Genomic DNA, 14,289 nt, shown 5'->3' on the forward strand with positions numbered 1-14,289 from the left:
AATCGTACACAAACTGCCTCCTCCTCTAACCAACCCCCCCTGCCCCCACGTGCTAGTAACATGGTGACACAGGAGGGCATGCCAAACGAGCAGCTGAGAACCAAAACCACTCGCAACTGGCAGAAAAGTGGGTGCTGTTGAGGAGACAGTCCCATGTGCCTCTGGTCACCTTTTCTTTGAGTCGGTTTTGGATCAGTATTAACTTCCACCCTCTGCTGTCAAACTCAGTCTGGCTCAGTAGGAAATGCCACTTGCTATACACATTTGCTTATGAACTTCTGCCAGCCGGAAGCTGGAACGGCAGGGAGGAGAAACAAGAGGGTAAACGCTAACCATGCAGCAGAGAGAATTCCTTCCACTCCTGTCTTGCTGACTTCAGCCTCAGATACCAGTATTGTCCTATCTTTTTTTTTTTTTAAACAATTTTATTTAGGTACAACTGCATACAAGAAAATTCACTTACTTTAAGTGTACAGTTCAATGATTTGGAATGTATACATTTGTAAATGTATACAGCTGTATAACCTCCCACAATAGTTAAGATATAGAATATTTCCATCACCCCCAGAAGTTCTCTTGGGCTCCTCTGCAGTCAGTCCCCACCCACAAGCAGCTCCTGACTATGGTTTTGCCTCTTCGGTAACATCACGTAAATGGAGTCACAGTGTTGAGTCTCTTGTGACGGGCTACTTTCAGCAGGATGCTTTTGAGACTCATCCATGTTGTTGTTATCAGTAGTGTCCTTTTTGTTATTGCTGAATAATACTGTATCGTGTGGATGTATTTATCCATAATTTATCCATTTACCAGTTGATGAGCTTTCGGGTTACTTCTAATTTAGGGCCAATTATAAATATTACTGCTGTAAACACTTATGTGTAAATTTTTTTGTTTTTGACAAGCTTTCATTTTTCTTGGGTAAACAACTAAGAGTGAAATTTCTGGGTCATATTGTAAGCGTAAGTGTACCTTTATTTTTAAAAAATAATAAACTGCCAACCTGTTTTCTAAAGTGGCTGTGTCATTTTGCATTTCCACTAGCAATACATGAGTTTCACATCTCTGTCAGCATTTGGTATTGCCAGCTTTTAAAAAAAGTCATTCTAAGAGGTGTGTGGTAGTATTTTAATTTGCATTTCCCTAATCACTAATAATACTGAGCACCTTTTCATGTGCTTATTTGCATGCATATTTATTCTCTCCTAAGTCTGTTCAAATATTTTGTCCTTTAAAAAAAACTTTATATTTTAGATTCACAGAAAAATTGGGCAGAAAGTAGAGATAGTTCTCATATGCCACCTGCCCCCACACAAACACAGCCTCCTCCACTATCAACATGTCTGCACCAAAGTGGTCCCTTTGTCACAAGTGATGAACCTACATTGATACATCATTATCCAAAGCCCATAGTTTATGTTCACTCTTTGTGTTGTATGACCTATAGGTTCCTATCGGTTTTGACGAATGTATAATGACATGTTTCCACTGTTATAGTATCATACAGAATAGCTTCATTTTTTACTGGGTTGTTCTGTTCATAGAGTTTGGGGAGTTCTTTATATGGTCTGGATACAAGTCCCTGGTTATGCATTTTGCGAGTATCTTTTCATAGTCTATGGCTGTTCTGTTATTTTCTCTCAGTGTTTACTGAAGAACAGAAATTTTAAATTTTGATGTCAGTATATCATTTCTTTTACAGCTCATGATTGTTGTGTCCTAGCTAAGAAATTTTTGCCCAACTCTAGCTGTACAAGTATTTTCCTCCTATGTTTTCCTCTTCCTTCCTCCTGTGAATGACCTTGGTCTCCTTGTTGAGTATCAATTGACCATGTATCTGTGCATCTATTTCTGGACTTTCTTTTCTGTCCCACTGGTGTATATGCCTGTCCATTGACCAGGACCACACCATCCTGGCTATAGCAGCTTCCTAGTGAAGTCCTGAAATCAGAGAGCGTCAGCTCTCCAACTTTGTGGTTCTTTTTCAAAATGGCTATTACTATATGTTGACTTTTCTGTGTTTATTTTATTTTATTATTATTTTTTAATTATTTATTGGCTGCGTTGGGTCTTCATTGCTGCACACGGGCTTTCTCTAGTTGCTGCGAGCAGGGGCTACTCCTCATTGTGGTGGCTTCTCTTGTTGTGGAGCACAGGCCCTAGGCGCATGGGCTTTAATAGTTGCAGCACATGGGCTCAGTAGCTGTGGCTCACGGGCTCTAGAGCACAGGCTCAATAGTTGTGGCGCATGGGCTTAGCTGCTCCGTGGCATGTGGAATCTTCCCAGGGCAGGGCTCGAACCTGCGCCCCCTGCATTGGCAGGCGGGTTCTTTACCACTGCGCCACCTAGGAAGTCCTGTGTAAACTTTAGAACCAGCTTGTACAATTCTACAAAAAACCTGCTGAGATTCTGACTGGGACTGTGCTGAACCTATGAATCAGTTTGGAAAAATTATTGTCTTAATAGCATTGGGTTTTCTAACCCATAAACAGAACCTATTTCTCCACTTACTTTTGACTTCTCTCAGCAATGCTTTGAAGTTTTCAATGTACAAATCTTGCATTTCTTTTACTGAATTTATTCCTATTATTTTTATGCTATTATAAATGGAATGTTTTTAAAATTCCATTTCCAATTGCTTATTGCTACTATGTAAAAATACAATTGATTTTTGTCTGTTAATCTTGGATCCTGTAACTTTGCTAAATTAGTTATTAGTTTTAATAGCTTTTTTGTAGATTCCTAAGAATTTTTCTATGTATATTTATAGATCTTGCCATCCATGTCTGACTTTTAAAAATCCATACGATGACTAAACCTAAATATTCATTTTTATGGAGTAACTGCATACTTTCAAAAATCATATAATACGCTGGGGGAGATAATGTATGAAGATGTAAAAGGAGGAAAAAAACCCCCACTGCTCAAAAACAACACTGCCCTAAGGTAGAAACACAAGTGATGTCACAAGGTAATACATGATTAGCTGCTTATTTATTTATTTATTCTATTTTTTTTTATTTTTTTTTAACTTTTTATTTTATATTAGCGTATACATATACATGTATCCATTCTCCTCCAAACTCCCCTCCCATCCAGGCTGCCACATAACATTGAGCAGAGTTCCCTGTGCTGTACAGTAGGTCCTTGTTGGTTACCCATTTTAAATATAGCAGTGTGTACATGTTGATCCCAAACTCCCTAACTACCCCTTACCCCCATGAGCACTTGCTATGAGCCAGGTACTATAAGTCTTTCCTCATCCAATACTCACAAACCTGTGATATAGATTCACTCATTATTATCATTTCCTAGATAAAGAAACTGAGTCTAAGAGAGGTCAGAGTCAATATGCAGCATTACTTACATGAAAACGCTGTGCCTCCTACTATTTCGAGACACGTCTTTACCCACTGCACTTCATGTACTTCAGCAGCTGTGCTCGGCAGATTAGCTGCTTATTTATAACAGATATAAACAGTGTAGAGGAATGAGCAGCAATTCAAAGCAGGCAAGTGAGGAAAAAGGAGCTGGGACCTGAGCAGTCTTCAGAGGTGTTAGGGAAAGGTTCTGAGAAGGCACAGAAACGGAAGGCATCCTGGCAGATGGGGCAGAGCAGCTAACTCAGTGACCCCCTTGGGGGCAGCAAGAGAGGACGAAACGCCTAGGGCAGGCTGGGGAGTCCTGACAGCAAACTGAGCACGGAGGTGGGCTTTCCCCGTGAAGGTGTCTAAGAGGCGGCGGGAGGACTACGCGGCCTTGGAGGTCTGAGCATGGGGCCTGGCAATGCCGGGAAATACTGACTGGATCCGGGAAGAGGCTGCAGGCGGGGAGCTCAGCCGGGAGACCCACAGGGGAACAGGTGGGAAAGGTTAAGGGCCTGAGGTGACCGGCAGTGAGAATGGCAAGGGATAACCTGAGAGGGACTTCGACAGAATGAACAGTTCTTAAGCAATTAACAAGTCGACAATCTGACCTTTACAGAAAACAAAACATAAAGGAAGATTCTAGATGGGACAGGGAAAACTGGTGTCGGACTTGGGGAGAGAGGGAGGAGAGAACAGGTGAGAAGCTACATTTTGTGGCGCATTGGACAGAATAACGAATAAGCCTCTTATATAGATTCTGAGCCAGATATTGCATTCATGTATTTATTCAAATATTTACCAAGTGGCTATCAGGTGCCAGGCACTGTTCTAAGTGCTGGGGATGGGGCAGCAAGCACAAAAGACAAACCCCCTCTCTCCAACCACGCAGGTAACACTGTAAGGCTAAACTAGAAGAGAAAAATGCTGCTACTTCTAGAAGCTGCTTTTCAAGCCATTGGTGACTTCTCCCCAAGCCTCAAAGTATCAGATCCTGTGAGCATCGGCCACTTAGGATCCACTTAACCAGGCATTCGAGGCTTTCCCAGGGCCTACCTTACCTTCCACTTTCATTTATCCAGTGAGTGCCTCCCCTCCCTCGCCTCACGCTGCCCTCTTGCTTATAAAACCCTCAAAGCACAGTGGCATCAGGCTTCCAGGGCTCCTTACTTACCACTTGCTAGCTGTAGGACCTTGGACATGCTACTTAACTTTGCTAAACCTGTTTCCAATCTGTAAGGTGAGGATATTCACAGCACCTACACCTCATAGGCTTGTATGTTAACACCTTTTGTACATAAACTGCTCAGTATGGTTCCTTCCTCAGTGTACAAGCTTTTAATATTCTTACATCTCACCTCCTTCATAAACCACCTGCAGTCTTCCTAGCACCGTGGTCTCTCAGTACTTATTTATTCCATCCATTTGGTGACTAATCCCACACTGCCTTTGAAAGCACTTACATGACTGTCATACTATTTCACTTAGTAAACATGTTAAAAACAGGGCCTGTGTCTTACTCCTGCTTGTACTGCCAACAGCAATGGTTTCAAATCTGGCTACCAGATTTACCTAGAGTGCTTTACACATTCCTGGGCTCCCCACCTCTAGCCCAAGATTCTGATTCAACAAGTGCCAAGTGGGGCCCAGGAGTCTATATTCTTAAGAACCTCCCTGGTGATCTGATTCAGCAAGGTTTGACAAGCTCTGTCCAACAGTACCTAACCCAGGGAAGAAGTCAGGAGATGGCTGGGATTTCATCTTTCCTGATCTTCCCAAAGACTTCATGTGTTTGCACAGACTCATGTTTCATCCTGAGCGTAACTTGCTTTAGCTCTTCTGCTCTAAATTGCCAACCAACTACCGAAAGGAATAACAATTCGCTTTCACTGTTATTCATTTTTCTGTTCATATACTCGTGTTAAAAATTTAATGGAAGAGAATGTAAGTTCTCTTGAATATTCATATAATACAGAGTGAAGTGGTAAAGTCTCCCAGTAACTTCACCCTCAATTCTACTTACTGACTCTCAAACCAGTTTGATATAAACTACTTTCCAAAGGGTTCTCTGTGCATTTGTATATATGTGTATACGGTGGGTTAAAAAAAAAAAAACACATAGGTAGGCTTGGACCATAAAATGTATTCTGCAACTTGCTTTTAACAACATCCTGGAAGATCTCACGTCAGTATAAATAGCTGTACCTCATTCTTCCACAGCAGACTGTGGTAAGCACACCATAGTTTAACTATTCATAGTTACTGTGGCTATAACCCATTGTTTTTCTATTATAAACAGTACTTGGTACACATGTGCAAAGGCTTTTATTGGCTAGATGGCTAGAAGTGTAACCGCTGCATCACATTTTAGATGTTAATGCCACAGGAACTATGAGACAATAAATGTGTGTTTTAAGCTAAAAAAAAAAAAAAGTACCAGATTCTGTCCAGCAGCCTTTGAAAAGGTTGCTTCCGTATACACTTTCATTAACAGTATGTGAGAGTGCCAATTTCCCCACACCTCTGAAAACTCTGAAAATAATCTTTAACATTTTTGCTAATCTGATAGATGAAGTATTTTACTACTGAAGGTGAGCATATTTATTATTTTTACTTCTGAATAATAATTTTTAATATCTGAGTGCTTATAATGGACCAAGTATAAGCATTATACGTAATGCTTTACATGCAATACCTCATTTAATCCTCATAACATCTCCATGAGGCAGGTACCCACTTTTATTTAGGTATTTAGGTACCATTATTCCCACTTTCATAAGGTATGGAGTAAAAGAGATGTTAAGTATCCTGCCCAGGATCACAAAGTTCTGTCAACAACACTAGAAGCAGTAACTTAATTTTTATAAATTTGAAAGGGAAAAGTAACATCACAGAGTCAATTCCCATTTGCCTTAACTACCTGAGGTTGAGTAGCTTTTCCTGTTTATTGATCACTTGCATTTTCTCTCCCCTACAAACTGGCTATTTATACTCTTTGTTCACTTTTCTATCACACTAAGTAAATTAGCTCCTACTGGCTGTTATGTTTTGAAAATATTTTTCCTTGGCCTACCATCTGTCTTCTGACTTTGTCCACAGCATATCTTTTCACATAGAAATGTTTTATTTGTATGTACATTTGACCTTCAAATTATGTGAGTATAATTTAGCATCTGAGTACTCTGCATCCTTGAATTCAACCAACCACAGACCCTGTGTAGTACTTACCACTGAAAAATATCCACTTATAAAAAAGTGGACCTGTGCAATTCAAACCTGCACTGTTCAAGGGTCAACTGCACTACAGCCTGTTAGTCTTTTCCTTAGTTGACTCTGGATTTAATGATTGGCTTAAAGATCACCTTCTCCTCTGTTCACCCTTCACCGCCCCAGTACAAATTTCTTGGTCAATTTTCTTCTACTATCTTTGTGGGACTTTACATTTAAATATTTGATCTGGAATTGATTTTCATATATGATGTGAATCAGAGGGCTCTAAATTTTTCTGCCAGGTAATTATGCCGTACAATTTATTTTTTCCCCAGTAAGTTAAAGTTGTATCTTATCACTAACTACATTTCTATAAACTTAGATCTGCTTGGGAACATTCTGTGTGGCTGTACCAACTATATGTGTTATTGGCTATATACCAATTTCAGTATGTTTATTACTCTGATGTGGTAGGGCAAATGTTCCTCTGTTTCCAAAACATTCCCCCCCCCCTTTTACTGGACATTGGTATACATTTATTTTTAAGACTCTAGAGACACACAGAATTCCGAGTCTGGCCCTGCATTTACCTCCTACATCACTCTGGGGAGCTACTTAGCATATCTGGGCTTCAGCTTCCTCATCTTCCTGTAAGTTTTGATATGTATCATTTTTATCAATCAGCTGATTTCCCTCAATTTAAAAAAATTTTTTTTCTTAATACATGGTCAATTTTTGTAAATTATCTTTTTAAAAAGTGCATTCTTTTCCTCATATAAATCTTATATACTCTTAAGTACATTCTCAGGTATTTACAGTAGCACAATCTATAATAGTTGCAGGCTTGTAGACACTGCTCCATGCCTTCTGTCATCCACTGTGGCTAGCCTCATTTTTCCTTCCCCTCTTCAAGAGGATGTGATCTTTTTGCCTGGATATCCCAAAGATTCTTTCTTTGCCCTTAAAATGTAGACACTTTCCTAGCAAAGTTTTCAGTGCCAATTGTTCTGTGCCCATTTTTCTTGAGATACAGTTTGAACTGATTACTTCAAACCTTTATTCTATAGTCTTCTTTAACAACATATTTCAGTTTTTGTGTTTCATTTCTTTGGTCTGCTTCAGAGACACCAATTATACCTAAGTTAGATATTCTTTATTTTTCTGCATCTATTATATTCTAATTGTTCATTTCCACTTCATTTTCTCACCCTGTCTTCCCTATCTTTCACTGTTTTCAGCAGTTTGTATTCATTTTTATTCTCTTACCATTGTGGCTTTTAGTTCTGTGATAACCTTTGTTTTCTTTTCCACTATTTCCCTGGGCTCTGCCTGCTGGTGGTCCCATTTTCTCCTGTCACCATGCTTTATTTTGCCTGATCTCCTGTATCTCTGCCTGGAGTTCTTTGTTTTCTCAGGTTCTTTGAATTCATGGTGGCAGGACCAGCCATTAATTTTCAACTAAGGTGAAAACGTTTTTTTAGTGTAGGTACTTTACCTTCCATTTGCTTCCCATCTCCCCACCTCCTTTCTTATAGCATCTCTCTATTGCTACTATGCTGATTCCTTTTGAATGAGGCAGGTTCTTTCTAGATGATCTGAAGGAAGTTCCTATGGGAGAGAGGCCAGGGCCATGTTCCAAGTCTGCATAAACACATGAAGCTTTTGCATCTTCCCAGCCAACAGAGATGAGGAGCTGTCAAGGTGCTCACAATTCAGTCTCTTCCAACCTGCCTCATCTAGTGCTCCTCTTATCCAACATGTCCAGTGGGGGCTGGAGAAGCTGCTGCTGCCAGCTGTGTACCCTCTTCTCACTGTGCCAAACAAAGGATTGTTGATTTTGCCCATCAAAGTCCCATTCTGGAGAACTGTGCTCTTCTGAGTTTGAATCTGCAGCCACAGACATTCTTTCTCAGCATCCTCCTATACTCACATGATCTTCATTATACTGCCATCCTTCCTCACTTATTGTGGGAGCACAAGGAAAAAAGTATGACTTTAATCATCCTGTTGTCAACATTTAGGTTTCCCCTCTGCCTTTTCTTTCCTCCACAGTCTTCCCTGTACTCCTGCCGAACGTCTTCTATCTCCCATCTCCACTGCCTTTCTGTAACTATTGCTTCACAATGTTTTACTCCAACATGTGAAACAAATGCACCTAAAAAGAAAAGACTGTGAAACAAGATCATTTTCACTTATTTTTAAACTGTGGATATTACTATGTCAGATATCTCCTAAGGAGCAAATATAAAACATAAAATATTTATTCCTTGGAGGCATGACCACACCTTCATTTTCAATTACTTTCACGAATAACAACATAAATTACTATCCACATTACTCATGCCTTATATTTTTAAAAAATTAAAAAGCTGCCCTGTTTATCTTGTTACTATGCTCCTTGAGGGAGGAAACTGTATATTCCTCTTTAATTACATGCAATTCTAGTACCAGAACATGAAGGTGAATGCATATGTATACGTGTGTGTATATATATAATTAAAAAAAAAACAACCCAAGTTATCTAAATCAGTAATATCACTCTTGACAGTGGAACATTACCCCACAATTGTTAATACAACCAAAATCAGCTAAGGCAAAATTCTGACAGAATAAACCAGCTTTTCTTGGTCTTTTCCATCTGTCCTCTTTTCAAGCCTGTTCTCGACTGATTATTGACCAATGTCTGCAGAGAGGTCCTGCCTTATCAAACTCTGAGACGATTTCTGGGACAGCACCCCTTCGGCTCCTGACTCAGAGGCTAACCAACCAGCTCTGGCATCACAGCCCCAGGCAGGCCAGGCTACCTACAGAACACAGATTCACTCCTTGTTCAAATCACAGTATCTCCAGTGAGTCTGTGTGAAACAGATTAGGCAAAAAAACAATATAGCAGCAGAAGTTTTATCCAATGGTCTCATGGAGGAATTAGTCCTCTCACTGTCTAGAAAAAAGGAAGGAGGAAGTTAAAAACAGAAGAGTTTTATACTTATACTTTAAATTCCCCTGCTGACAGTCTTGCCAAGGACTGATAGAGCACTGCAAAATTCTAAATATCTATCAAAAATACTTATGTGTACTAAAACACTTTCTTTTTATTACTGCCAGTCTCACATCTACTAACAAAGGATACTGAAGGTTACCAAGTATCATCGCTATGCCTAAAACACAACAAATATATACTTGTTGAATTAATGAACAAATGGATAAGAATCTTGAAAGGCTGCCAGAAATACTGAGAAATGAAAACTTATATGCCAGGGTCAAAATCATTATGTGCCAAAAGATAAAGTAACTCTGCATTAAAGATCTCATAGGAATCAACACAGGCTAACAAGGCCAGCATTGTGGTTTTTTTTTTTTTTAACACAAGGCTAATGTATATTTCAAGTACGAGGTAGTCTTACTCAGATTCACTAACAGTATTCTTCAAAAAGCATCAGGCATACCTATGGTTTCTCTCCTCAGAACCTCAAAAATGTTTTCTAGATGCTAAGTCTTAAAGCATAAATGGTCAGCTAGTTAAATATTAGGGCAAAATAAATACCAATCACATTGCCAATTCTATTCGAAACCAACCCTGAAACATGCAACTAAACAGAATAGAAGCCCAGAAACTGCTACCCATCTCTCCCCATAAAACAAGGAAATACCACTGTCTAAAGACCACAGATATTGTCAAAACTCAGGAGAAATACCAGAGTTCTTATATCAGAGTTACTGTGTCTAAGCCAGATAGAACAAGAGAAAATGGGCTTAAACTAGCACATTACAGTACTTGGAGTCCGACAACAAGAAGCTTCTAGACCACAAAATGGGTTTGATTGAAAGGAACCAAGAGACTTTCCCCTGGGTCTTTAAAAGGCAAAGGAATGAACATAATGACCTTTCTGACCTAAGGTCCTGATTTTTCTCTGGAAAATACAAAAGTCAAATTTACTTAACACCCATATAAGTCTTCTTGACTATATTTCAATTACAGATACAGTAGTGATGATGTTTAAGTAATAACAGCTAACATTTCTAAATTGCTTACTATGTGCCAGGCAGAGTTCCTAACCCCTTCACATATATTAACTCAATCTTTCTTATTACTCTCATTTTACAGATGAGGAAACTGAGGCACAGAGTTTAACTTGCCCAAGGCCACACAAAACTGGGGCGTGGCATGACCCAGGTCCCAACCCGGACTACCTCAAAGAGGCTATCTGGTAATTGAGTTTTTTTCATGGGATGGAATCAATATTTAGGTACATGCAGATGCAAAAAGGAGGATTCCCATCTCTGGTCAGAAGATGTCAAGGTAACTCCAGGATAATGGTCTTAGAGCAACACCTGGACCACCTGTGTCTAAATCACCTAGGTATCTGTTAACTTCAGGAGTGAAGCCCAAGAATGTTTAAGTCCCTCGGAGGACTCTTATACAAATGCTAAAATTTAGAAAAACATTCCAACACCAGTGCTGCTCTATCCCCCAGCAGAGACCACAAAGAAAGAACATAAAACACAATTACCAATAATGGGACTCTTTATTCCAGGTGTAGTTGACAGAATCTAGTTCTTTACTCTGCAACAATCCCCAAATTTATTCAGATGATGGAACACCTGGAAGTCATGTTGTTCTTGAAATGCTAAGAGATTTAATTCTACCAAACTACAAATAATTTTACTACAGGAAAACATGATGATAGTAATACAAAAATTTTTCTTAAATTATAATCACGTTTTCTTAATCTCTTGCAGTAAAAAAGATGACCGTTTCTAGGCTTCTTCATCAATGTTAATTTGCTGTGTCAATTTATTCTGCCCTCTGACAATCGCTATTGACAGAAACGGGAACTAAAGGTCTGAGAATTTCAATTTTAAAATTCCTCTAAAATATGGAAGTCTGGCACCTCCATGTCCAAGTTTCTCCAAAACTGAGCCTGATAATCACTATGTTAAAGTGAGGTTTACTGCCCGCCAGCCCCTAGGCACAGATCCTCTACAGCAGGGTTTCTTACCTTGAGGTCCATGAACTTGAGTTGGAAAAATCACATTTATATTTTCACAAACTTCCAGCTGAAATTCAGCATTTCCTTCCATTACAAATAGAGGCAGCTATTCACTACGGCACCAGTATCTGTGATCTGTCACCAATAGAAATCTCTGATTTTTTTTTTCATATCACATCACAGTGAACATCTTGAAATGCTTTTTACCCTCATCACTACTTCAAAATTAATGATTACAATGAATGATGTAATTTAATGAGCTAATTTAAAAGTACATATTACCACTTTTTAAAAAACGTTTTTGATAGCTATAGCTTAAAATAATTGGTTTCCTTTGTAATCCTACATATTTTATACACTTGAAAACAGAATTATGAACAGAGATCTACTGGCTTCAAAATGCCAAAGGTGTCCATGACACACACACAAACACACGAAAGTTATCTAGGTGGGGCACAGAAACAGTAGGCAAGACGCTGCACTGCCTACACCATGCAAGTGACTTAAGACAGGGGTAACTGCTTATTCTATTACTACTGGGATCATGCTTGCATTTCACTACTAAGACCACACTGCCTGTGTGCCTGGCACAAAGAAGGAGTTCCACATGGTTACTAAATCAAAGGACAAACTTTGGGGAAGAGTTCCTGCAACCGAGGTTTGACACCAACTACTCCACTGATTCTACCAGCAGCCTAACTGTGGCTCAGTTTCTCCTCTCTTAGAAATGGGACCCAAACTGACCCTGGAAGAACTTGCAAGGAAAAAAATCTGTGTGAAAAGATTTAAGCCCTTTGAAAGATATATTTTACTTTTTTTTTTTCCTTTTAAACATGTATCCTTAAACAACAGTTCTAATGTTCTCAATTTTACTAGACCAGTTTACACCACAGGACCTTAAATTCCAATCCCAGCTCTGCTGTCCACTATGGGCCATAAGGAAGAAGAGGCACTAGAGAAAAGAAAATGAAGTTATGTCTTGTCAGGACTCTCTGCTTTCTGTGGGTAATGGGTGGACTCCAAGATCGGCACATATTCCATGGGATTTGTTTGTATATTGTGTACGTGTGATGTCTGGGTAATGAGAGTCCATCGTTTTCATCAATTTGTCGAAGGGAATTCCAAAATAAAGACCAAACTCTAGAGAAACAGATGTGCTCCTGAAAAACTGTCAACCAAATTATAATGTTCAAATGTTTTTTACAGGACCTTTTTTACAGGACCTTTATGTGTAAAAAAGAACTTTCCCAGAACAAACTGTGGGTCAGAAATAATAAAACTGACCTGTGCAGTGTCCCACAGCTGGTCAGTGGACCAGACACGATCCAACCTTAGAGCACATGGCTTTCTTCCCTACACCATGCCTGTCACCGTCCACACAGTTTATTCCCTCAAGTCATGGTGGTCATGGTGTCAAGCAGGTGCACACGCTTTAAACACCACTAAGCATGGCTCTGCCTTGCTCTGATCGCTATGAATTACATTTACTCTAACATAGTAAATGGAAGAGATCAAGGAGTAGAGAAAATTCTTCCCATTAACTTATTCAACAACTTGCAAAAATAAATTTACGCTGCACTGCCAGCTTAAATCTTCCTCCTACTACCTGTGCTTCTATGAAGGATTCTCAAATTGTGGATGTCCAGAAAGACTACTCAATATTACACATCTGTATCAGCATGAAAGATGTCGAGAAAAAATATGGCAAGTATCATCCTTCTCTATTTGGAAAACAATGGCGGGATCACAGCCATGGGCCAAGATTTCCAAAAAGAGATCGCTCTGAAGTGGGTGAATGCGAGGAAGCAAAAGCAATGACAATCCCGGCAAAGGGCTGGGGGAATCCAGGAACAGTACTTGGGGTGGCTGCAGGGGGCGGGGAAGCCTGCGCAGTAAACAGTCCTAATAAAAATCTAGTGTGGCCAGGAGTGAATGACCACCGAGGCGCCAGCCTTTTCTTCACAGCCATCATTCCCTCACCCTTCTCCCGCCCCCTAACTGAAGCAATGCGGCAGGAGGGGAGGGGATAAATGGCACAGCTTCGGGGTGTACACTTGGGTTGGAGACCTGTTTCCGTCACGAAATAGCTGTCTGACGCGGGCTACTCACAACACGGTGCCTCAGTTTCCCCGTCAGTAAAATGGGGGTAACTACACTCCTGACTACCCAGGAATGCTGCAAGGATCAAACGAGACAACGAGAGCGAAACTCTCTGCACAGGGCCAGACACAGAGGAACCGCTCCGTGGCGCTAAGGCAAGTTCGCAGGAGGGTCCTGGGGTCTGTCTGGGCTCCGGCCCGGAAAGGGCGCTCCCGGGGCCCGCTCCCCGCCAGCCGGGTTCCGAGCCCCTGCCCGGCCCACCTTGTTGTTGTACTCCTCCACGAAGCTGCCCAGCGCCAGGCGGAAGCGCTTGTCGGGCCGCACGCTCCAGTTCATGGCGTAGACGGTCCAGGGCGCTTCATACTTGTAGATCTCCTTCCGTTTGCCGTGCAGGGACATGGTGGCGGCGGCGGGGCCGCAGTGCGGACCGGGACAGCAGCGGGCTGCGGCGGGCGGGGCGCGAATCGGGCGGGGAGCCTGGCCTGGGACCCAGGGGTCCGAAGGGAGGCGGGGCGGGGGCGGGCAGGGACGGCCTAGCCCGGAAGCGGGGCCACAGCGACAGACAACGACGGCCAGGCCCGACCCCCAGCTCCCAACCTGCTTCTGCTCAGACAACAACCACCTT

The 14,289-nt window shown here is 41.0% G+C and overlaps 1 protein-coding gene across 1 annotated transcript in view; it reads right to left on the minus strand.

The window, feature by feature from the left end:
* DCAF7 (DDB1 and CUL4 associated factor 7) overlaps positions 1-14,289 on the minus strand; it is a 23,163-nt gene extending 8,874 nt beyond the window's left edge. The window contains exon 1 of the mRNA XM_057714743.1: positions 13,926-14,289. Within this exon, the coding sequence (XP_057570726.1) occupies positions 13,926-14,063 (138 nt within the window). The 5' untranslated portion in view covers positions 14,064-14,289. The remainder of the gene's footprint in view (positions 1-13,925) is intronic.

The sequence above is a fragment of the Hippopotamus amphibius genome, chromosome 17, assembly GCF_030028045.1.
Source record: "Hippopotamus amphibius kiboko isolate mHipAmp2 chromosome 17, mHipAmp2.hap2, whole genome shotgun sequence".
Lineage (NCBI taxonomy): Eukaryota > Metazoa > Chordata > Mammalia > Artiodactyla > Hippopotamidae > Hippopotamus > Hippopotamus amphibius.